Below are 24,331 nucleotides of genomic sequence, written 5' to 3' on the forward strand. Positions count from 1 at the left end.
CTGGATTCGAGCCACATATTTGTGTTTACGTGTCGTTGGTTCCCTGGGATCTGCATATGTTACCTGTAACAAGATAATTACCAGCTGATTAGCCTGTAAGGGACAGCTAATGTTCTCATTACGTCCGTTAGTCTTTTATTATTTAGGTTATTAGTGGGGAAAATGGTGTAATAGTTGTGTTAAAACAAACTAATTAATGTTAGTGTTTTGCAAATTTTCAAAATAAAGCAAAAATCCTGTGTGTAGCTTTAAAAAAGCATTAAACCTTGAAGAAGTTCTGACCCGAAACAGGAAAATCATCTCAAAAGCTCATATGCGTTCTGCAGTTGTGATTTAATTTTTTTTTGTTTCTGTTTGATTCTTACTAAAATTGTAGCATAAGTGGTGTTTAACCCTCATGTTTGACTGTCGCGACGTGTTTTCATTTTCAAATGCTTTTACGTTTTTTTAAGAAAATGCAATTTTTAAAGGTTCGCTTTGGAAACGAAAGCAAGGAGCGTGCCATTTTTATTTTGTGCTTGTGTTTCTAGTGGTTCATGTAAACACTGCAACCTAAAAGAGCTTTCAGTTGATTCCCTGATAGTTCCCATAGGTGGAAAACTCTGTTTTAAAAGGCTAAATAGGTTCCTAGATTTAAATCTAGATTTCATCTAAAATCACAAACTGAAATCCTAAATAAAATAAAAATCTGCCCTTTCTGCCCTTTTTTTTTAATAAATGTAATTTAATAGAACTGTAATAACGGTGATTATTTCAAACGAAGGACCATTAAATGCTAGTTTTCGTCTCTAGTCCCTCGGGGTACCGTATGAACATGAGCGGCACGAGGGATTGCTGCAAAGACGACGACACAGTGCAGGCCTCAAAGACTCGATGCAGTCTGCCGTGTTTCATTCCAAATAAAACTTTTGACCAGTCCGTCTGTATGATTTCAGTGAATCGTGTCTGCAAAGTCCCTTAAGATGACACGTCGTAAATTGTCGCCATATAAATAAACAGATTTTAGCCGATACAAGACGTACAGCTTGGCAAGTTACGTCTATCACTAAATTAGCTAAATTTTAAAACCAGAATGGGTCTGTTAAAATAAAAATTACAAATCAGGTACTTAAAGAGAATAAAAGCAACAATAAAACACGATAGCAGCCACTTATAAATGAAGAACGGATACAAGAATCCAGTAATCAGCGACTGCACAGTTTATTCAAAGGTTCTTCTCTTTTCTGGTGTTTTACTCCAGTCTTAAATGAGGCCTTTGCTGAAAAATTAGCTATTTTACTCGTATATGGAGAAAAAAAATGCTTGTTACTGTATAGTGTTGTTATTACAGTTTAAAAACATCAACAAGTAACTAAGCGTTAAAAGAAAGATGCAGCTTTCGTTCAGCCTGGCTTTCGTTCAGCAATTAACGTACCTGGTTAATTGTGCAGCTTGAGTTTGGGCCAATTAAGGTGTTATGGTTTCATCTGACCAAGGTCAGGTAGAAATTAAAAAAGCTACGCCGTCCCTTAATGTGCAAGAAAACGTAAAAAGCTGACACACGTTTGAAAGTTTATACAAAAAAACAGGCATATATTCACAAAAAAAGGTTTATATTTTACAATGTTTTCTCCATTTGTTATTTGACATATGTGCAGTTTTACTGCTTGGAATTAGAGCTGGGCGATATGGAAAAAATCATATATCATGATATGGACTATTTTATATCACAATAACGATATATATTGCAATATGCCCCAATTAAGTAAGTTTTCAGCAAATCTCTGAAAAATATGACAAAACATAATTGTTTACTTTTTTCCAACTTTATTTTGAAGTGACATTTATAGTACTGTCACAAATTACAAAAATAAATTGTAGTGCAGTAACATAAATACATAAAATGAGGCAGAGGTACCGCTACAGTACCCTTCAAATTTTTTTTTCTAAATCCTACAGGTTTTTAAATTAAATTACCAAAATAAATAAATAAAAGTGCACTAATGTTTAGTTTAAGTTTCGGAGTAGAAAAGCACACATTTTTGAACGAACGTTAGTTACAAGTTTCTGAAATATTTAACCTTGTAGTGCAAAGTTTGCATACCATAACGGCAATATAGATTATCGAAACTTTTTTGGTAAAAGTGCTTCATCTTGGGTTGCCGGCGTAGCCGTCTCTGTTTGTTGCAAGCACGGGTTTAAGACTTCAGCCTCCTGCGTCTCCATCTCTCAGCTCTCATGAGTTAAGTAACGTAAAGCATGTCGCAAACCCGCGTGAGTCAAAAGCCGTAAAGCAGCGTCATGTTGCAAAACCACAAGACGGCGCTTCTTTGTGAATTAAAAATAAATAAATCTTGTTTATCACTTATAAACTGTGTGTAGGCTACGTGACTACACTAATAAGTTTGTCGTAGTCTACATTGGGGAATATTTTCTTGAATACGAGATAAAATGGTAGAAACGATAGAATAGAATTAGCACTGTAGACACTTTTCTATCGTCCGTACGATATGTATCGTCCTATCGCCCAGCCCTACTTGGAATAAGATAAAAATTGATAGTTTATTTAATTTCCAAGTTCTAAAAGCAGGTCTAGATGCTTGATTGATGGTTACGCCTCTGCCTGCGTTGTTCCCCTTTATAAACAGCTTTTTAATTTACAAATCTCTGCTGATAACGTAAAGAAAATGTCCACAGAACATTATCATTTAAACTTCATCTAGTTTATTGGCTAAATTTTACTTCCACAAACTGATGGGCAGATTTTACTTAGAGACGAGGAACATTTTCATGATTGACCAAATAGTGTTAAGACGCACCTTTAATGTGAAACCAGCTGATTTAAAATGGGAGAACACAAACCGCAGTCCTCGTAGAAAAGGCTAAAAATAGGAGCACAGTTGCTATAGACTGCCAAAACACGGTCTTTCTAAGCACATTACACACTTTTGGGGATATTACCTGAAATAAATGTGTACATTTTATATCATGCTACGATCTGTTGCCGTTTTTAATGGAGAAATATCATAATAAAGGCTGAATGAAGGACTAGAAGTCGCTTTGTGGGGGAAATTTTCTTTTGTAGATTAATGAAACGGTTTAATCTTAGAGAAATAAAAGAAATGTAGTTTACGTGTAACATGTACTTTGATTTATGTCAAAGTCTGAATCACAATTAAATGCCAATTTTCTAGTACTTTAAATTCAGCAAGAGATCTTTGCTTAAAAACGGAATATTACAAATCAAGATTCGTTAGAGAAAAAAGTTTGTTTCTGAAAAGCGTGTTATTTTTACAACTCAGAATGGCACAAAGAATATTCAAATTTAAAAAAAAAAATGAATTCAGTTTTTTAAAGATGTTGTTGGCTAAAGCAAAGTTATAAACCAATCAAAATGCATTTAAGCTAATTTTGCACATTTCTCTCGCAAAAACTAAAGATGGTCTTATCCATCATGAATTTAAGATTTTTCATTGAGGTTATTGTCTGCTTATTCAGGTTTTTAGTGCCTAAGGAGAGAAAAATGTGCAGAGTTTAGCAGAAAGTTATAAAATTTCCACTTTTATGCATCTAAGCAAACGTCCCTACCTTTTTATTTGGACATGAATCAAAGATGAGGCTTTTATTTGGTGTTTTTAAAGCCTGAACGTCAGTGAAATGCTTAAATTTGTTTACATTAAATTAATAAAGACAAGGAAACCTGACCGATCGGAACCATAAACTACATTTAGAGGATCAAATATGGGCAATTTTATCTTGGCAATTTTTGGAGCAACCGTTGCTCCATGGCAATTATATGTCAGCATGTGACACCATACTTATTATCCTACTGCTGTGTATTTACCAGCTCCAAGTATTCAGGTCAGTCCCACCAGTGAGACTTTAACCCGCCAATGCTAAAACCCGGGTCGGAAATCTTTTGTTTTTTTTACCGGCCACTCAAAGGTTGTTCAAACCACTATTTATTTGTTTCAAACACACTTGTTTGCGTGATAACTGTAACAAATAACTATCAAATGCCCATATAGAAACATCAAAAACACCCTAACCCTAATATGACCGTATCGTCCCTTCCTGCTAACTAGGGCTGAAGGATTTTGGAAAATAATCTAATTGGGATTTTTTTTATCTTAATATTGCGATTTAATGCAATTTATTTTTTTATCAGTTTAATTTATGGTGTCTTTTTAAACATATACAAACAACAAATCAATCTGTTTCATCGCTGTGCAGATCAGGTGCTAAAAGAGCCGCTGCGTCTCAACTCAGAGCAGAAATGACTGCGTTCTGACTACGATATATTTCAACCAAAATTGCTATTTAATTTTGACTTTTCTCTGCATTAACCACAAGCAACAAAAATGGCCTCCAGATAAAGATGTTTGTAAGCAAGGACTATTTAAAACAAGAACTTTTAATGGTTTTATTAATCAGAAATTTTTTTCAAGAGAACAGCTTTTAATTGATTTGGACATCAACCAGAAAGCAAGTCTATGTATTAAACTGACTTGACCAGAGCTTGATGCTTTGGGGAGATTCCTGAAAGTTTCTGGTAAAACAGTATGATTATATAAACCCTAACACAAGTAATACAATTAGATTATCTCACTGCTGCAACTGTCTTCCCTTCCATGTGGAGGCAAACCCACATAAAACATTTTACTGACACCTAAAGGACGCGTCTGGTTCACTAATTATTACATAGCCAAAAATTGCAGACCTCTGCGATTTGGAAATTGAGTTTTTTTTTTAAATTGTGATTAATTGTGCAGCTCTACTGCTAACATAAGGAACGGGTTGGTTACAAGATGCCACTAATTGTAAAATTCAAGTTAGGGTTACCTCTGCCATTGCTGCGCACTGCCCAGTCAGCTTGCTGAAAGAGAGCAAGGACATCAAGAAAGACCCAACAATGGTTAGACTGGAGATAAAAAAACTGGGCCATTATAAATGCAGCTGGTATGGCCGCTGTTTATCAGATTATATGTTTCTTAAACGTTTTGACTCCATGAAAAAGGATAGATGCTCCGCTTGAGTTATATTCCCACAATCCTGTGCTGCGTCGGTCACATGACCAAACCGACACCACACATAGAGACTCTACTTGGCTTTAGGTCCTTCCGTTGGTTCTTCACCAGAAGCCCCAAACATCCCCACACGGTTCATCTTGTCCTCTGGATATACATTAATGCATCAAAGAACATATTTATTTAGCTTTTAGTGCGCTTAGCTCTCTTCATCCTGATAGCCCCACCATAACCTGTGATCTTCAGGTTCTCAGTCACTAGAACCTCAATCAGGTGCAGCAATGCTTCTTAGTGAATCCGTCTCTATTATTGGACTGAATCAAGATTGTTTGATTACGTCCCAGTTATGTTGTTGGTCCACTTCTTCAGATCTTAGGCACTGACATCTCAAAGCTTGTGGATGGAGAGGTGGAAACATCTTGATTCACACCTCTGGGGGTAGTTTATCTCCAATATTCACCAACATTGCATTTGATGCCGTTATTTTATGCCCGTTCTGGAAGGGGAACGCAAGTGAGCTTCATATTTTAAGTCTGTGGCCTTTGACTAGGCCACTCTAACCTGTGAATAAACATTATTCCAAACCAGTCCGCTGTAGCTCAGGCTGTATGTTTACTTAGGCTTGTTGTCCTGCTGGATATTCTCTTATGTATCTTAATCTGTAGGTTTAGAGTGGACTGAAAGCTGAAGTTGCTGGAAATGGCCTCCATTTGTACTAGAAACGATGAAAATGCTGTTAATTTTCAGATGTTACATATATTAGATCACATATAAATCACAGCATCAGTGATGTTCGTATTGCAAACCGCAGCTGTTGGCTCGTCTATTCCAGATGTAATATTTATCCAGCTGGACAGAGTCTGACGGACTCTAATGTTGTTTTCCAAAATGCTGAAGATGACAGACGAGGAGAGGAAAACAATTCAAATATTGAACCTTTTATATTGTGCAGCTCTGACTCAATCTGCTAAATGATATAAAGCAGCTTCCATTGGTCAAACATCCCAATATTAGGCAATTTAATGATAGAAATGCACTGATTTTATTTTTAAAAGTTAAAACGGACAATTTTAATTTCTATAAATTAGTTATCGGTTATTGACATTAAATTGAATTGAATGTGTCACTCAATTTAATCTTGTAAATAGAATGTTCTTATCTAAAACGTTACACCCACCCCATTTTTCCTAGAGCTCTGATCAAAGTCTGTAGCACTTATCAATGTTCCCTTTTCTGTATTATTATTATTATTATTATTATTATTATTATTATTATTATTATTATTTCTAGATTCTTGTTCAAAGGTTGGATCCAAATCCTGTAGTTTTCAATTCAGTTCTTTATATAGTGCCAATTCATGATACATGTCATCTCAAAGCACTTTCCAAAGTCAAATTAAATCAGATTATACAGATTGGTCAGAAAGTTTCCTCTCTAAGGAAACCCAGCAGGTTGCATCAAGTCTCTCCAAGCAGCATTCACTCCTCCTGAAAGAGCGTAGAGCCACAGTGGACAGTCGTCTGCATTGTTGATGGCTTTGCAGCAATCCCTCATACTGAGCATGCATGAAGTGACAGTGGAGAGGAAAACTCCCCTTTAACAGGGAGAAGAACCTCCAGCAGAACCAGAACCAGGCTCAGTGTGAACGCTCATCTGCCTCGACCCACTGGGGCTTAGAGAAGACAGAGCAGAGACACAGAAAGCACAAAAGCTCACATTGAACCAGGAGTACTTTCTATGTTATATGGTAATAGCGGGTGATCTGTCTTCCCTGGATGATGTCACAGCTAACAGAACGCCAGACCAGGTGTACCTTCTATGAAGATAGAAATGACAGAGAACAAAAAGTGAAAAGCTGAATTAACAACAATGTAAATTGGAGAGCAGTAGGAAAACTCAGCAGAGAGAGAGAAATAGACCCTCATGTCCTCCAGTAGCCTAAGCCTATAGCAGCATAACTACAGAGTTAGCTCAGGCTAACATGAGCCACTCTAACTATAAGCTGTTTTCATCAGATCTGAGAAATCTGCATATAATGTTTCACATTTATTAGTCCCAGACAGCCTTACTTCAGAAGAACCGGTTCTCAGACGTCTGTCTTGAATCTGTGACGTCCTTGTTCCACAAATTTAATTGCGTTTCCTCTGAATCTTTACAAACAGTAAAAAGGACATTTTCAAACATTCTAGGTCTACTTTCACCTCTATGTTGGAGCCACGCTATTAGCGGCTCGTAGTTTGTTCTTCTGGTTTAATTTTATCGACTTTAACAGGGACAGTACAACCAAAACATCGTTACTGATGGTGAGCAGAAAGCGGCGTATGTAGAGCTGCTAGCATAATGCTAATTTACAGCCCCGGTCAGGCATTTGAGCCAGGAGAACAAATCAAACATTTTAAAATCGCTTGTGCAAATTCAAGGCTACAACTTTAAGACCCGTATAAACACTGCAAAGGTAAAAATGCGCTTCTCGTTAATAAGGTCCTTTAAGTATTTAATGAATTGTTTCCTAGGCGGTCTGGAAACGTCAGGAATTTAACTCCAGATCAGGATAAGTATGGAGAAATGTGTTTCCTGGGGTTTTTCCGCCCCATCACATTGTCTATATGGTGTCTCCTCCCTTGTATCCTCTCTCCCTTGTCTCCTTACCTTCTTTCTTACTTGTATACTTCCTTCTTTGCATCACCCAGACCTGCTTTCTTCCTCCCTTCTTCCCTTCCTTCATTTAGTCTTTAATTTCTACAGTGCTGTAAAACGAAGTCAGAGGAACTCTTTGCAAACTCATCAGATCTCAGTAGGTAAAAATAAATCCTGCTGGACATCTGTCCTGATCTGGACTTGGAACCAAAGGAAGCCTCGTCTTTTGGTGGAAACGAAAGTGATTCTGTAGGTTCTGTAGGTTCTGTGGGCTCCACCTGCTTGGATGCAGGCCTGACAACACCAGGCTCCTGTTCAGATGATGGATGGTGTCCTTGAGACAATGGGTCTAAGAATTTCATCCTGGTACCTGATGGCAGTCAGGGTAACGGATACCGGTCCTGCTGATGGGTTAAGGCCCGGTCCAGCTCTCCTGGAGTCTCCTCCAGGACCCAGAGACGGTGCTGGGAGACCCAGCAAGCCTTCTGGCTGCCATTGATGAGCCATCCTGTGCTTCCTCTGTAGGGTCCAGGTATTGCCTGGTGGTACCAGCAGTGACCCGGACCCTGGTCTGATAATAAAACCCATGAGAAGCAGGAGGGAAACATGTCTGCGGCCTCCAGCTCCCTGTTTTAGGGCTCGTCTCCTTGTTGCTCCGTTGGTGGCGCTGTTGTTGGCGTCATTGACACCAGAACAGCCGTCATTACTACTCCACTACTGAACTGAAGCAGTCTATTTCACCGTCCTTCCTTCCTTTTACCCAGCCTCTACCATTAAATCACCGTCTGACTGGATAAACTCTTGTTGAACTTCAGTATTTTACATTTCAAAATTAATACTAGTTTTAAAAAGTTATTTTTCCCTGAATTATGTGTAGAAACCTTGTGATTAAGATAAGATAAGATAGGCTTTATTGATCTCACAATGGAGAAATTCATTTGCCACATTGGCAAGATGTGCAGAGTAGGAAAGGTGCACTCAGTTATATACAGTGAATCTTCATATATACAATGGATCAAAAAGGATACAAAAAATACAAAAAGAAATAGGAATGGGCATATGATGTCTTATTTACATTCATAGTTATATATATATATATATATATATATATATATATATATATATATATATATATATATATATATATATATATATATATATATATATAAACATAGGCTATTGACGTCGTGATGGCCTTCATAAAAGCTTTAACAGTTCAACAGGGTCAATAATATTGCGATTTAATGCGATTTGTTTTTTCAGTTTAATTTATCATGTCTTTTTAAGCATATTAGGGCTGTACGATTTTTGCCAAAAATCTAAATTGCGATATATTTCAACCATAATTGCGATCTTATTTTTGACTTTTCTCTACATTACCCACAAGCAACAAAAATGGCCTCTAGATAAAGGTGTTTGTAAACAAGGACTATTTAAAACAAGAAATGTAACGGTTTTTATTAATCAGAATTTTATTATTCAAGAGAACATCTTGTTGAGTTGGACATCAATCGTTGGGTAACCAACAAACAAGTCTATGTATTACTCAGTTTGATCGTACTTAATGCTGTGGTGAGATTCCTGAAAGTTTCTTGTAAAAACAGTATGATTATATAAACTCTGAAAGAAATAATAAAATTAGATTATCTCATGTGGAGCAAAGCCACTTTAAACACATTACAGACACCTAAAGGATGCGTCTGCTCCATTAATTGTTACAAAGCCAAAAATTGCTGACCTCTGCGATTTGGAAATTGCGTTTTTTTATTTTTATTGTGATTATATCGCAAATGCGATTATTTGTTCAGCCTTACTAGGAACCCAGATAATTAAAAATCAACGTGTCAACTCCACTGAGCTATATTATACACTGGAGTGCTAATCGCCCGCTGTTAGAATGAGTCGCTTTGAAGCCACCAGCCGCCATATTGGTACTCCCTATTTCCCCCCAGTAACCAGGGAATATGTGCGCTACAGCATCGAATAACGAGGATTTTCTCATGTTCAAAGGGGTCTTAAGACTTTTAAAATGTCAAATGCTATATACTTTTATGTTATGTTCTAAAAATATGAAGTACTGAGAAAGTCATGTGCTGAAATATTTTGCATTTTATTCATTTAAATATATATATTTAACATTTCTAAATATATAAATAACATACAAAAACATATAGTTACATATATGTATATATATATACATATATACACATACTTATATATTTAATATGAATAACATGTAAAGTATTTCAGCACCTAATTTCCAAGTAGTTGATAGTGTTAGTACATCCACTGACTGTAGTATTACCTGTGAAACGTTTTCACTCAGCCAGAAAACTGCTTGTTGTTGTAACCAAATCCTATGGGATTCTGTGAGAGTAGGGAGTAGCAAGATGGCGGCCAGCAGACGGCAAAATAAGCACTCCAGTGTATTATATAGCTCAGTGGTCGACTCATCAGTTGTGGGTTCGGCTCCACAAGAAGGAAGTTTGACCGGACGCCGCGGCGGTTACCGGATCTAACTCCTATAATTTCACGAGTTAATTTCAGAATAAAGTCGCCGCAGCAACTTAGCTAGCTTGACTAGCGTAAACAAAACAGTGACGCGAAAACACAAGGATGAAATGGGATATTTAAGCGCACGGATTACGACTTTTGCCCTGAAAAATGAAAACCAAGGCTGTTTTTTAATAATTTTTTAAGGGATGGCAACCAAAGAGAACCACATGAACTTCTGTTTAGGCCAGCGGTGTTGGGCCAACTGGAGCCGCAGCTGGCCTAGACACAGTGTGGATGAACCAGTCTCTCATTTCTGACTCCTGCTCATCAGGAAACGTGTTCTTTTAGCCGCTTTGATGCAAACTCTTCATTTTCTGCGGAGCAAACCACTGCTAATGCAAGAAGACGATGTTTTTTTATGGTGATGCGGTCTTGGTTCTCTGGTTCCTGTGGTGGATTTCAAAAAGCACGAAGCAGGACTAAAACCTGACGCGTCTCTTTTCTAAACCAGCGACGCCGTCTTTAAAGCCTCTAGCAACATAAACAGCCTCGCAGATGAATCACACGTCTAGTCTCTCAAGTGCTACCTTTTTTTTTTTATTGCCTCTGCATCTACGCGGTGCAGTTATGCTGGATGTGCATCAGGTAGACGCAGCCTGATTTCAAAGCCTCATTGTTTAGATTGTTAATGCCAGGCAGAAACAGTTGCAGCTTTTCTCGCCTCCATCACATCAGAGAAAAGCTTTACATGTCAGAGTCTGGGCTGAATGGGCGCTGCTCCTTTTTTCCGTTTTGGACCCGTCTCAGTCCTACTGAACGTCTCAAATTATTTAAAGTGCTTAAATGGTTGCACTCCTGCAAGGTGGATATATTTAGTGCGGACCTCCCCTTTACATCTAGCCTCTCGGTCAGATGTAACAGCAACAGGATTTCTCAGCAACATTTTGAGACCTTCCTGTTCTTTCTGCTAATCCGTGCTGCAGCTGAGGAGATCCTGGTCTGCTCCTCCTTTGTAACCTTTTTCTTCATGGCACGGTTGTCCCTGTGACACGGGACTGTTGTCTGCAGTCGGCATAAATCTGAAAAAGGGGAAATTTAAATGTGCTTATAAAGGCATCCGTCTCATCTCATCCATCTCGCACAGCTCTAAAAATTGCATAAAAATTGATACAAAGATTAATATCTAGTGATGCACAATATAAAAAATTTCAACCGATATTGATAACCGATATTTTTCTGCTTTTCATGGCCGATACCGATAAGTTCATATTCAATATAGATTTTGCATAATCTGCCGCTTGTGCTATGAAAAACAAGTTATTTAGCAGCTGTGGCTTATTTATAACAGCAAACAAAAGTTTTTGGCTCTTGAAATGTTTTTTTTTTTTTTATACCATCACACAAAAAAGTTGTAATTTGCTTTTAATAACAAAATACACAAATCAATTTAGAATACAAAGAGCATCCCTTAAAAATTACTGAACAAATCTATGGCTTAACTGCAAAGGCATTTGTGGACCCAAAAAAATAATAACCACAGCAAAGGTCAAAGAAAAAAGTGAAACTTCTTAAAAAATGTTCAGAAGGTTATCAGCAAAGGTATTTCTGGAGTCAAGTCAAATAATTTTCGAACATGAAATTATCTGTACTAACATACGCATATAAAAATTAAAAAAATCAAGTCAATAAAAGTGCATTCTCAAAAATGAGGTGCCATGATGACGATGTTTCAGGTGAGCTATTAGGTTTGTTGTGTTAAAACCCAAATCTTTCTTTCCTCCTCTCGAAATTCTTTCTGAACAGGTTTTGCAAACTGCAATGCTGTTATCATCTTCTAATACCCAGCTTGTTTATTTATAGTCAGGCAATAATGGAGCCATGCCTGGGTCCTGATAGTAAGGAACGCAAAATCCACAGGTCTTACTCTGCCTGAATAAAATTCCACCACATTTAATTAATTTATCGGCTATTTTTATCGGAGGAATTTACTTATCGGGCCGATATAAAATTCCACCATATCGGCCGATATTTTATCGGTCTGATATATATCGTGCATCCCTATTAATATCCATGTTTTTAAAAACTATTTAATATTGATATTCTGGCTTTTAATATCGATATACCTCCCAACCCCTAGGGGGCGTTATTACAGCCATCACTGTTCACAGCGAGGAAGTGAGACGAATTTGCGGAATGACCGACAGGATTTTAGAAGCTTCTTCGTCCCTAAAATCAGACGTTTGGACACATTTTTTGTTTCTATGATACGTTAAATGCACTTTATTTTCCTGTTTTAATATATCAGTGTTCAATAAACTGAGTATAAATATAATATTTGGCTGGTTTTGTTGATAGAATGACTTTGAGCGTTAATTTGAAAGTGATAAATATCGATATTGGAATCAAATCAAGCTGAGATGTATCGAGTATCGAATCGGCTGATCCTAGGTGATACCCAGCCCTAGTAACTTGTCTGTAGCACTAGATATTCGAATTTCGCTTCAATTTTTGTATTTTTCTTGATGTTTTTGCAGCTTTCCGTCACTTTATTGTAATACTTTCGGGAAACTGAATGCGTTCATTTCAGGCTGATTTGTTTAGCGTCACAAACGTGTTCATCTTCAAACGCGTCGAAACTGGAAGACAGGAAGTGAAATAAGACCGGGGGCTATTGTGGGGCTGGGTAATAAATCGATTTAATCGATAAATTCAAATTTACAATTTTTTTAAAGGTTTTAATTTTGGAAATCGTGATTTTTATTTTGCCCTACTGTGGACTCTGATGTGGTAGACGCACTGGTGTTTAGTTGATCTTAGATGCTGTCTTGACCTCTCTCTGCAGGCATTAGCAGTAGAGCAGGACAATTAATCGCATTTTCAATATAACCGTAAATTTTGAATACACGCAATTTCCAAATCGCAGAGTTCTGAAATTATTGCTTATGTAGCAATTAATGGATCAGACGCGTCCTTTAGGTGTCTGATCCATGTCTAAAGTAGGTTTTCCTCCACATGGAAGGGAAGAGAGCTGCAGCAGTGACATAATCTACTTTTATTATTTGTTTTAGTTTATATAATCAGACTTTTTACCAGAAACTTTCAGGAATCTCACCACAGCATTAAGTAGCGCTCAAACTGTTTAATACATAGACTTGTTGGCTTCACTTTATGTCCAACAAGGGTTGACGTCCAACGCAACAAGCTATTCTCTTAAATAATAATACTCTGACCTATAAAAACAAATACAGGTAGGGCTGGGTGACATGGATTAAAAAATAAATCTGATTTTTATCATACCAAATCCGATTAATTGATTTTTTTTCCCTCCTTTTTGTTTCATAAAAAGAAATTAAAGAAATTATTTTAAAACCTTGCTTTTTATGTCAAGCATATCGTCAGGGAGTTGACCTGAATTCAAAGTGCAACTAAAAACAAGCTGTGAAACATGCTTGTAAAACAAGATGGCAGCCGTGCCATTATAAACAATGAAAATATAACAAAACATTTGCTGCTAGTGGTATTACACATTGAGCTAAGAACAGGCTTCACTGCACTTGTGAACTTCAAACTAAGTTAAAAAAAAAAGTAAATAAGTAAATGAAGTACCTCGTAATATGGTAAAAAAAAGTTTCCACTTAACAACATTTTGACGATATATTTGCCTAAACATATATTCAGTATCACATGCTGTTATCTTCATGGAAACCCAATGAATGTATTGGCAAAAATAAAATCCAGATTTTCCAAAAATGAAATCTTAAAGAATTGTAAATTCGAATTAATCGATTAAATCGATTTATCGCCCAGCCCTAAATACAGGCCATTTTTGTTGCTACTGGTTACAGCAGAGAGAAATGGAAATCACAATTATGGTTGAAATGGGTCACAATTCTCATCCTCCTCAGAAAACCCAGCCTTCTTCCCCACCTGTGTGTCACTGAGTCCAAGTGAGAACATCAACCATGGAAAGGGAACAATGTGCTTTTTTTTTTTTTTTTGTGACGTCTGCCTTTGCCAAACGTGGAGCTGTGGGAAATTAGATTTTAATGATGCAGCCGTTTCACTTATACGATTGCGCAGACATCTCCTGAGATGATTGCTGCGGCGCTCTGGCTGATATAAGCAGCTGGCCCCTTCCCCCGGTGCCCACCTCTCCTGCCTGTGAGGCAACATGGCTGGGGTTTGTTTCCAGCTGTGAGTCAGCAGTAACGTCCTGGAAGCGTATCGGTCCGCCAGTGACTCTGATCGGTGACATGTTGGTCACACGTGGAGAAAAATGGGACTTAGCGGTCGTTAAAAGCTTCAAAACGAAGAGCTTCCACTGTTTATTTGTCAAAAATACCACATGACATGTCCATTCATGTTGTTTTTGTAGAAAGAGATGTTATTCTCACCAGTTTTTGGGTCAGGATTTCTAAACATCTAAACTATGAGAGGAAATCTAATATCACAATATCTTTTGACTATATCACGATACACGATATATATCACGATATGTTAAAATAACCTTGAAAAACAAATGTTTTTAGCCACATTAGGGCTGGGCAATAAATCGATTAATTCGAGTTTACATTTTTTTAAGAATAATTTTTTGGAAAATCTGGATTTTATTTATACAAATTAATCATTGGGCTTCCGTGAAGAAATCAGCACGCAATGCTGAATATATGTAAAAATATTGTAAAAGGAAACTTTTTTTTTTTTTACCGTAATGCGAGGCATTTTAATTTACTCATTTACTTATTTTTTTAAACTTAGTTTGAAGTTACACAAGTGATGTGAAGCCCGCTCTTAAAAGCAAGTTTTTAAATTAATTTTTTTCATTTCTTTTTATGAAAAGAAAAGGAGGAAAAAAGAAATCGATTAATCGGATTTGGCAAAGTAAAATCGAAGATTTTATTTTAAAGCCATATCGCCTAGCCCTAAGCCACATAGTGCCTAAAGTTGCATTGGTATATCTCATATTAACGTGTCAATTTTTTTTATTTTTTTTTTAAATATTGATTGCAAAATAAAAATTTATTTAAAATGTTGTATTTTAGCCATTTTTTTTTCAACCACAGCTGCACATAGAAGCTTTTCACAAATGACAATATTATCACATTAGAGCTCTTTAGTGGTCAACACTGGACCTTAAAAAACAGAACATCCCAGCGGCCAAAAGGAACACCAAGGAAAAATCTGACACAAAAATTGTCTAATAAAAATGTGAAAATCCCAAAAACAAAAGCTTGTATTGTGACTATAAAATCAACTGACCAATCGCAGCTACATATTCAGAGCATCTCAAAAATATTTCCGTTGCTCTTTAGGTGCTGGGAAATTTTAAATAAACGTTTTTTTCTGTCATATGGGATTTAGATAAAGAAGACGCCGGTTTCAACAGTTTTATGGCGGGTTTAATTAAAGTTTCCTTCAGTGTGTGTGTCGGGGGGGGGATACAAGAATACAAGAAAATGTAAGTTTGTTATGACAGTTGCTTATTAATCTCCCTTTAGATAACCTCAGTCATCTAAATCTAACAGAGAAGGCATTTGTTTAATGAAAAAGCATTACTGTACAATTTTGGGAAATAAACTCATCTCCCCCTGATTTAAATAAACGAGCATCACCTTTCTCTCACTCCCTGAACTGTGGAGCAACTTCATATCAAGTTTCCTTACATCCATTGCAATAGCTAGAATCATGTAATAATTCCAGCTACCAGTAGTTCTAATTAAACATGCTACCAATGAAGGGCTGGATTAACAATAAAGGCACACTCCCTTAATAACCCCAAAGAGAGGTAGGAAATTGGTTTATTTCCAGAGATGGCATATGATTTACTAGGCACCACATTAAGCCCAGCCAGTTTTGTAAAACTAGCTACTTACCACCAGAGTTGCCTTCCATGCTGGTCGTAACTTTAGCTTCTGTCCGGTAAGAATCAAAAACACGGCATTCATTAAATTGTATGCCATGTTGTGTGCGCAGGTGTTTCTGCCTGTTGGATCTATTTCCTCCCGTGGATGTATATGCCATTTTGCAATGATTGCAATAAAAGCGCCTCATTGCCATCTTTCTCTTCCTTAAAATGAAACCAAACTTTCGACCGCTTCCCCCGATGGGGTGGCATTTTTTTTGTTTGGTTTTTCGCCTGGTCACGTCGTACTTGCTCACTGAATGCCGTGTGCGGAACTTATGTAAAAAATGTGACGTAACTTGCGTAAAAACGTTGCGTAACTTGCTCAGAGCCGCAGCACAACGGAATCGAAAAGAGAATCGTTAAGCGAGCTGCCAAACGGTGCCACGGAATTGAAAAACACGGAACCGGTTCTGAACAGGAACCGGTTTTCGATTCCCATCCCTAATCGAGTATATTCGATATATCGCCCACCACTAGTTAAAGGTGTTTATTCAGCTTACCCTCCCCGGACTGACTCAGATAACCCGAGTGCCAGGTTTTTTTTTTTTTTTTAGTCATTCCGGAATATAAGCCGCCTCAGTCAAAAATGCGTTTGCATCAGCGAAGTTGGAGCTGCAGACGTTTCTCTTCCCATCCAGGAAGCTTTCACAGCTCAAAATGTCTGGAGTGAGGAGTTCCCAGCTTTATAGACCTGCAGACGAGGCCTCGTTAGAGCTTAGATTCACCTGGAACTGGTCGCCCCAACAATGAAGAGTGTTTAATGTCACTGTGGAAGAGTTTTTGGCTTTTCTTTAGTTTGATATGATCTTAGACACGACCTGATGTTGATTATTTTTTAGCTTTTGACTCTAACTGCCTTTTCTCTTCCCTTTCAGGAGCCATGGAGAAACCACTACCCAACTGTGTTTGGAAACCAATATGCTAAAAAGACCCAATTTTCCTGTCTGAGGGTTATTTTTGTTTTTTTTGTTTTTGTTTGTTTTTTCATGGGAAATGGACAAATGTTGAGAAGCTAAGGACTTACTCACTTACTCACTCCTGGTCCCCCCCCCTGTCCCTTCCCCCCTCCAGCCAGCCGGATGGCTCCCAACGACAGGATACAGTAATGGATGTCCTCACGCCGTTCCGTACTGTAGCCAGAATGCAGCTCAAAGGGTAGGGTCAGCTGTGAGCCCGCCTCACCCTACCCTCCCACCCCCCCACCCCTACGCCCGTTAGCTCCGGCATCGAAGCAGAGTCCTGCAGACCCCGGCAATTCTCTCGCCCCCCCCCCTCCCAGCACCGACACCTCCACCACGGCTTCGGAAGACGGAACATGGCGCCGGTTCATGTCTGATAGGCACACGTCTGAGGCGTCGAGCGTAAAACCAGCGGAGCAATGAATGGCGGAAAGGACTGCGAGGCGGGAGATGAGCGGCAGGCCGTCCCTGTCCAGGTCCCCATTGGCTGGCAGCGCAAGGCGGAGCACGGCGGGGGCGTCGTGTATGTGAGGTGAGAAATTACGTTTACGTAACTCTGGTCACTTTTGCTGAAGTAAGTTTTTGATGCCAACTGGAGCTTGAAGTGTGTTGTACATAAGAAACTCGTTGGACGTAAGATGCTACGCTAGCTTAGCCCTCTGGTTTGTTTTTGGCACCAAAGCAGTTCCAGTGCTAAACCAGCGTAGCTAGAGAATGCTACCATGCTACAATGGTTCTTCTGAGGAGAAAGGTTCGTTTCTCTGTAGGGCTGCGCAATTAATTGCATTTTCGATATATTCGCAATTTAAAAAAAACGCAATTTCCAAATAGCAGAGATCTGCAATTTTTGGCTATGTAACAATTAGTGAATTAGAAGCGTCCTTTAGGTGTCAGTAAAATGTTTAAAGTGGGTTTGCCTCCACATGGAAGGGAAGAGAGCTGCAGCCTTGAGATAATCTAATTTAATTACTTGTTTTAGAGTTTACATAATCATACGGTTTTACCAGCAACTTTTCAGGAATCTCACCATAGCATTAAGTTCTGGTCAAGCAGTTTAACTTGTTTGTTGGTTGGACTTTATGTTCAACAAGGATTGATGTTCAATTAAATTAAAAGCTGTTCTCTTGAATAATGATCTGATTAATAAAAACATCTTTATCTAGAGGCCATTTTTGTTGCTTGTGGTTAATGCAGAGAAAAGTCAAAATCAAATCGCAATTTTGGTTGAAATATATCGTAGTCATTTCTGCTCCGAGTTGAGACGCAGCGGCTCTTTTAGCACCTGATCTGCACAGCGATGAAACAGATTGATTTGTTGTTTGTATATGTTTAAAGAGACACAATAAATTAAACTTAAAAAAAATCTAATTAAATCGCAATATCAAGATAAAAATCGCAATTAGATTATTTTCCAGAATCGTTCAGCCCTAATTCTCTGTCCCTGCAGCGAAAACTGCTCCATTTAACGCTGATATTCTCAACAAACCGAGACGCTAATGCTGCCAACTTCATCCATTAATTATCTAAACTAGGGTTGTCAAAAGTATCGATACTCTGAAAAGTCTCCACACTCAAACGCTATATCCAGAAACAATACTAATTTGGCATAGTATAAATACTAAATATGAGGTCAAACGGAGAAAGAAACCAAAAGATCTTTACAAGCAACTGGTGATCCGCGTTATTGTGTGATTAGCTGCGGCTAGCATGCTACTGGGCATGTGTTATGTTTGGGTTAGTTATTTTGCATTTATTTGCACAACTATTTAACTAGAATCTGTGATTCTGTTGAGGAAGCGTCATGTTCCATGTTGAGATTGAAAAAGGTGAGTTTTTCATTTTAATAAAATATTTTTTACACCTTTATTATTATTATTATTTTTATTCCCATGGTATTGAAAATGGTATCAAATATTTTCCTGGGTATCGGTAATCTAAACGGGGAAGGCTTTCTTTTTTCCTGGCACCGTCTCAGATTTGTCGTCTGGGTTTTATTAGCAAGGCCGTAAACAGGAGCTACACCGGCAGGTTTAAATTAGAGATCGACCGATACAGGTTAGTAAAGGCCGATACCAATTATTTAGACATGAGGCAAACCGATACGCGATACATGGTGCCGATTATTTTTTTTTTTTCTTCTTCCTCCATTTACTTGATAAAAATGACACGATGATAACAAGTGTCAATTTAAAAAAAGAAGAAACATTTATTGAAGGAGCTTTTTCTCCCCCGGCGGTGAGAAGTTAAAATGACACCAATGGGAGAAGAGGAGAAGCATCTGCCGCTTCACAGGTATTTTGTTTTAGAGGCGTAACGGCTTCTGAGGTAAGGAAGTTCTAAATATCGTAGTGAGCCCACGTTCTCGCGCTAACCAGCTAATGGTTCGCAGGACGTTAAAGCCTTGCTGGCCTTTAGTATCTGTCGTTAAAATGGACTAATCCATCGTTTTTATCAACACTGAATTTTCTTCTTTTTTTTTTTTTATTCTATTTGTAAATTGGGGAGGAAATATTAGTTTCAAAATTGCCGCTTACAACATTTTTCGATCGGCCACTGCTCACCACGAGGCCTACCCTGGTGCTGGAATGGTTACTTGGTCCCTTTTTATCCTGAAACGGGTTCAAAACCGCCCAAAATATCAATCGTCTCTCATTTCTAACCGGTAATTTTGTCTTTTTTTTTTTTTTTTAAACAAACTTTATTACAGATAAAGAATATACAATTGCAGACATTAGTATGCTCGAGGTGCTGGGGTAACAGAACCACAGGATTCCATGAAACAGAAAAAGGAAATTACAGATTACAAATTAACTTCATCACTTAGGGTTAGAAGTTTCATAGCTTTAGAATTGGTGCATATTTTTAAGGAGTCCAGAAAACATCTTACATAAGCTCTAAAAACAGTGAGGTTGGGTTTGTTTTTAGCAAATTTACAAACGTGTATGTGGAATTTAGCTAACAAAATAAGACAATGTGTAATATAATCTTTCCCAGACATACTGTTATTGGAAATGCCAAAGAAAACATCTTTAACATTCAATGGAATAAGTATATTACATTTCTTGTTGACAAAATTATTGAAGTCACACCAAAAGATTTTGCTAAAAGAGCATTCCCAAAAAAGGTGGGTCAATGTTTCTTGTTCAATGTGACAGAAGGAACAAAGAGGATCAATATCTGCAATATATTTCTTCAATACTGAATTTACTGTGTCCTGTGTAAGATTTTAAGGGAAACTTCCCGTACTTTATCTGATACAAAAAAACTTTCTTGGCAACAACCATGTTTGTTCCCAATTGATATCTGAATAAAGATTGTTCCAAAAAAAAAAGATTGAGGCAAGTTTGCGAACAGTATTCCTTTGGATTATTTCTCTTATATGCTTATTTCCAGTTTTAATACTAAGGAATAGATCTGAATTACCAACTAGAAAAAGCTGTTCCTGCGTAACAGCGAGTGAGAATGCTAATCTGCAGAATGATTTGAGCAGAAGATGCAGAAGATCCCTGCAGAAGAGAAAAAGTAGCTGAAAAACATTGAAATCAGATTTGAAGAATTTAAAAAAAAAAAAATCTGAATTTGAGGGGATTTGAAGAATTTGAAAAATCTAAAGAATTTGAAGGAATTTGAAAATTTGAAGGAATTTGAAAAATTTTAAGAATTTTGAGAAAAAAAATGAATTTGAAAAATTTGAAGGAATTTGGAAACAAAATTAAGGAATTTGAAGAATTTGAAAAAAATTGAAAAAATGGAAGAATCTGAAAAAATTTGAAAAAAATGGAAGAATCGAAAGTATTGGAAGAATTTTGAAGAATGTGAAGAATTTGCATTGATTTCAATGGGAACAGCCAAAAAATCGCACAAAAAGTGAATATTTTAAAAAGTGTAAAAGTTAGCATAACCATGAGATTTAAAGCAGTCAGGCCGGGAACTAGCCAAACGTTTTGATACCAAAATTGTTAAAATCGGTTGAAGTATACATATACATATAGTTAGACGCCGACGGAATAATAATAATAAAGAAAATCAGGAAAACAATTAGTGAGAATGCTGTATAGGATTCTCACTGATAAATAATTCTGGAAATCTGATGTTGATATAAGAAATTTTAAACCTGCAGGAATAGCATCAAAGATGATGGCAAATTCTTTTGGGGTCACAGGGAAGCGCTAATTCTGTCTCCTGGCCTGCTACAGATCCTGTGTTTTCACATACAGCTATGATACCTTGCTGTGTCCAGAGGTGGAAGTGTTTTCCACCGTGTCGGCGAACGCTGTTGCTTAAAGCAGCTTTAATAGGAGGAATGTAAACACGAGGCTTTAGAGTCGGTGGTTGGAGTCGGGAAGCCCCCCCGGCAGCTTTGTTTACCGTCCACACTCGGTCATTGCTGCTCTAATTGATCGGCTCTGCGGGAAGCCGACACAAACACGGCGACGTTCTGATGCTGCTGCTGCTGCTCTCTGTTGAGTCACGCTCGGTCCCCCCGGCCGGCCCAGGAACGCCGCAGTGTGCCTGACGTCCGCTCGCCGCTAACATCCCCCCCCAACATATTGCGCCTTGGGAGGCCGCTGACAACAGATACAGAATAGCTGCAAGCTTTCAGAAAGCAGCCGTTCATAAATACAAAAAAAAAAAGCTGTCGGTCGGCGCTGCAGGGACCCATCTTTAACCCACAAGCGTCCTGAAAGCTGAGGAGGGAGAGGGAAAAAATGAAAAGTAAGAGTTGAGAAGTAAAATAAGCTTTAAAGCTGCAGAAAGCCAGCGCTTCGGTAAGTACCCTTCATCCCGACTTCTCGGATCAATGAACCAATAATGCTGCGAGGGTGGCTCAAATAAACCTGGGCCTCACCCCGTGACCATGAAGTGTGCAAAGTCTGCACTTCTGAGCGCGCTGCGACGGGACTTCAGTGCCGTCTCCCCCTCAGTGGGTTCAGGCAGAGTTCAGAACGTGGATGGAGTGAGCTACCGGTGCAGCGGCGTTCATCGGTGCTCCTTAATTAGTTACGTTAATGAGTGATTACTCCTTCACAACGTGGCAAACAGGTCAGGGAGCCAGAGGTGAAAGCCAGTGGAAGCTCAGATGAACCCAAAAACGAACCTTTTGGGAGTTTTGTAACGGTGAAAGACATCTGGAAAGGTTCAGTGAAGCCCAGATTTGTGCAGAGTAGGGCTGGACGATGCAAAAAGAAGCATAACAATAAGATGGAAATCATATTGATCGATATTGACAAACTCAAAACACATATTTTAAGTGCAGCCCTGGTCATTTTATTTATTTGTAAATAAAGAACACAAGCACTGGATTCAAACTCAACCCTTTATTCAACCAACTTTTTACTAAAACTGAGTTTTAAAAAAACAAAAGAACGCGTGCTCTGTGAACTATTTGAAGGGGGCGGAGCTTGGTTCCTTGGTCTGCGTTGTGATTGGTTGGGAGGATGTAATGACTGTAATATTAACCTACATAACTAGAATGCAAAAAAATGCACAAAACTTATTTTATTAAACTCTTTATTGACCCTTTTTTCGTCAATGTACGTCTATGGATGTATATTGGTATTGAATTATTGTCCAGCCCTATTACAGAGGTGGAGGGATTTTACTGTTGGACTCCAAGGTCATGACTGCAAGGTGTCTCCTCTTTCTTTCTTTCTTTCTTTCTTTTTTTTGTTTTTTGAAGTTTTTTTGTTCTCTTTTTAGGGTATTTTTGACTTTCCTTTTTGTTTCTTTGTCCTTTTTTCAGGGGTTCTGGGGGGTTTTTTTTGGGGGGACTTTTTTCTTTTTCTATTTTTTTTTTTTTGATTTATTTTTTTTTTGTTCTGTTGTTTCTTTTTTTTCTTTTCTTTTTTTAGGGGGGTATGTTTGTGGTCTCTTTCTTTATTTTTTTTCTTTCTTTTTTCCTTTCTTTTTTCTCTTTCTTTCTTTTTTCCTTTCTTTTTTCTCTTTCTTTCTTTTTTTCTTTTTTTTTCTGTTTTTTTTTCCTTCTTTCTTTTTCCTTTCTTTTTCTTTTTCCTTTTTTCTTTTTCCTTTCTTTCTTTCTTTTTTCCTTTTTTCTTTTTTTCTTTCTTTTTTTCTCTTTCTTTCTTTCTTTTTTTCTTTCTTAAGAAAGATTGCAAGTCAAAGACGCCTGCAAGCATTGGGTTCACCTTTTTCTCTCTCTGCTGCCTTTCAGCCCCAGCGGCTCGGTGCTGTCCTGCCTGGAGCAGGTGAAGACCTACCTGCTCACGGATGGAACGTGCAAATGCGGCCTGGAGTGCCCGCTCATCCTCCACAAGGTAACGCTGCTCCGTCCTGCTTCGTGTGAAGTTGAAACGGAAATGAAACTGCTAAGATGTGAATTCAGAACTACTAAAACAGGAGTCGGGAAGATTAAGAGAAGGATTTCCACACAGTCTGGAAAAGTTGATTAAAAAAAGAGGATAGAAATCTGTTTTCCTATTCTTCCATATCTCCTTGCTTGCTTGCTAGTCTTCCCTTCCTTCCTTTCTCCTCTCCTTTCTTCCTTCTTGTATCCTACCATTTGCTTTTTCTTGTCCTTTTCTATTTTTTTCCTATCTTCCATCCATTCCTTCCTTGTGTCCTGCCTCCTTTTGTTCAGCACTTCCTTCCCTTCTAAAACGGATCTAATAGTAAGTACAATTTTCTTGAAATAAATGCATTTGTTCTTGATTTGAGCAGGTAAATAAGATTATCTGCCAATGGAATGAGTATTTTGATCCCTAAAATAAGATAATTAGATATACTGCACTTGAAAATAAGATGATGGAGATGAGTTGTTCTTATTTTTTTAAGTGCAAACATCTTATTCCATTGGCAGATAATCTTATTTACCTCCTCAAATCAAGGACAAATACACTCATTTCAAGTAAATTTGACTTACTTTTAGTTCCCTTTTTGCAGTGTAGTGTTTTTCCTCCTTTCTTTCAGTCCTTATTCCTTCCCTCTTCACGTCCTCCCACCTTTGTGTCCTACCTCCTTTATTTTCTTCCCTCCAGCTGAAAATCTGTCATAAATTCATATTTTTAACACAAAAAAAATACCCGAAGGAACCCTGTGCTGGTTGATTTTTGTGTCTTACTCCAGACGTCAGGAAGTAATCTGTTCAATATTTATGTCTGAGGCCAGTAAAAACGGACAAACTGGTGGAAAGCTGCTCCAGAAGTGACGCTTTGTGTTTCTCTAAATTACATTTTGAGGATCCTCTCACATGGAGAGGAGCTTCAAAGAGCCTGTGCGTCCGTCCTGAAATGGACCGAGACTCCTGAAGTCTCAAAGCAGCACACGTGGATTTGTAAAACGTGTCTGAGCCGTTACCTGACTGTGTGAAG

General features: G+C 37.9%; 1 protein-coding gene across 1 annotated transcript in view; it reads left to right on the forward strand.

The window, feature by feature from the left end:
- Nucleotides 1-24,331, forward strand: part of LOC105918945 (methyl-CpG-binding domain protein 5) — a 52,006-nt gene that overhangs the window by 893 nt on the left and 26,782 nt on the right. The window contains exons 2-3 of the mRNA XM_036128160.1: nucleotides 16,920-17,535; nucleotides 23,176-23,278. Of these exons, the coding sequence (XP_035984053.1) occupies nucleotides 17,423-17,535; nucleotides 23,176-23,278 (216 nt within the window). The 5' untranslated portion in view covers nucleotides 16,920-17,422. The remainder of the gene's footprint in view (nucleotides 1-16,919; nucleotides 17,536-23,175; nucleotides 23,279-24,331) is intronic.

The sequence above is a fragment of the Fundulus heteroclitus genome, chromosome 24 (genome assembly GCF_011125445.2).
Source record: "Fundulus heteroclitus isolate FHET01 chromosome 24, MU-UCD_Fhet_4.1, whole genome shotgun sequence".
NCBI classification, from domain to species: Eukaryota; Metazoa; Chordata; class Actinopteri; order Cyprinodontiformes; family Fundulidae; genus Fundulus; species Fundulus heteroclitus.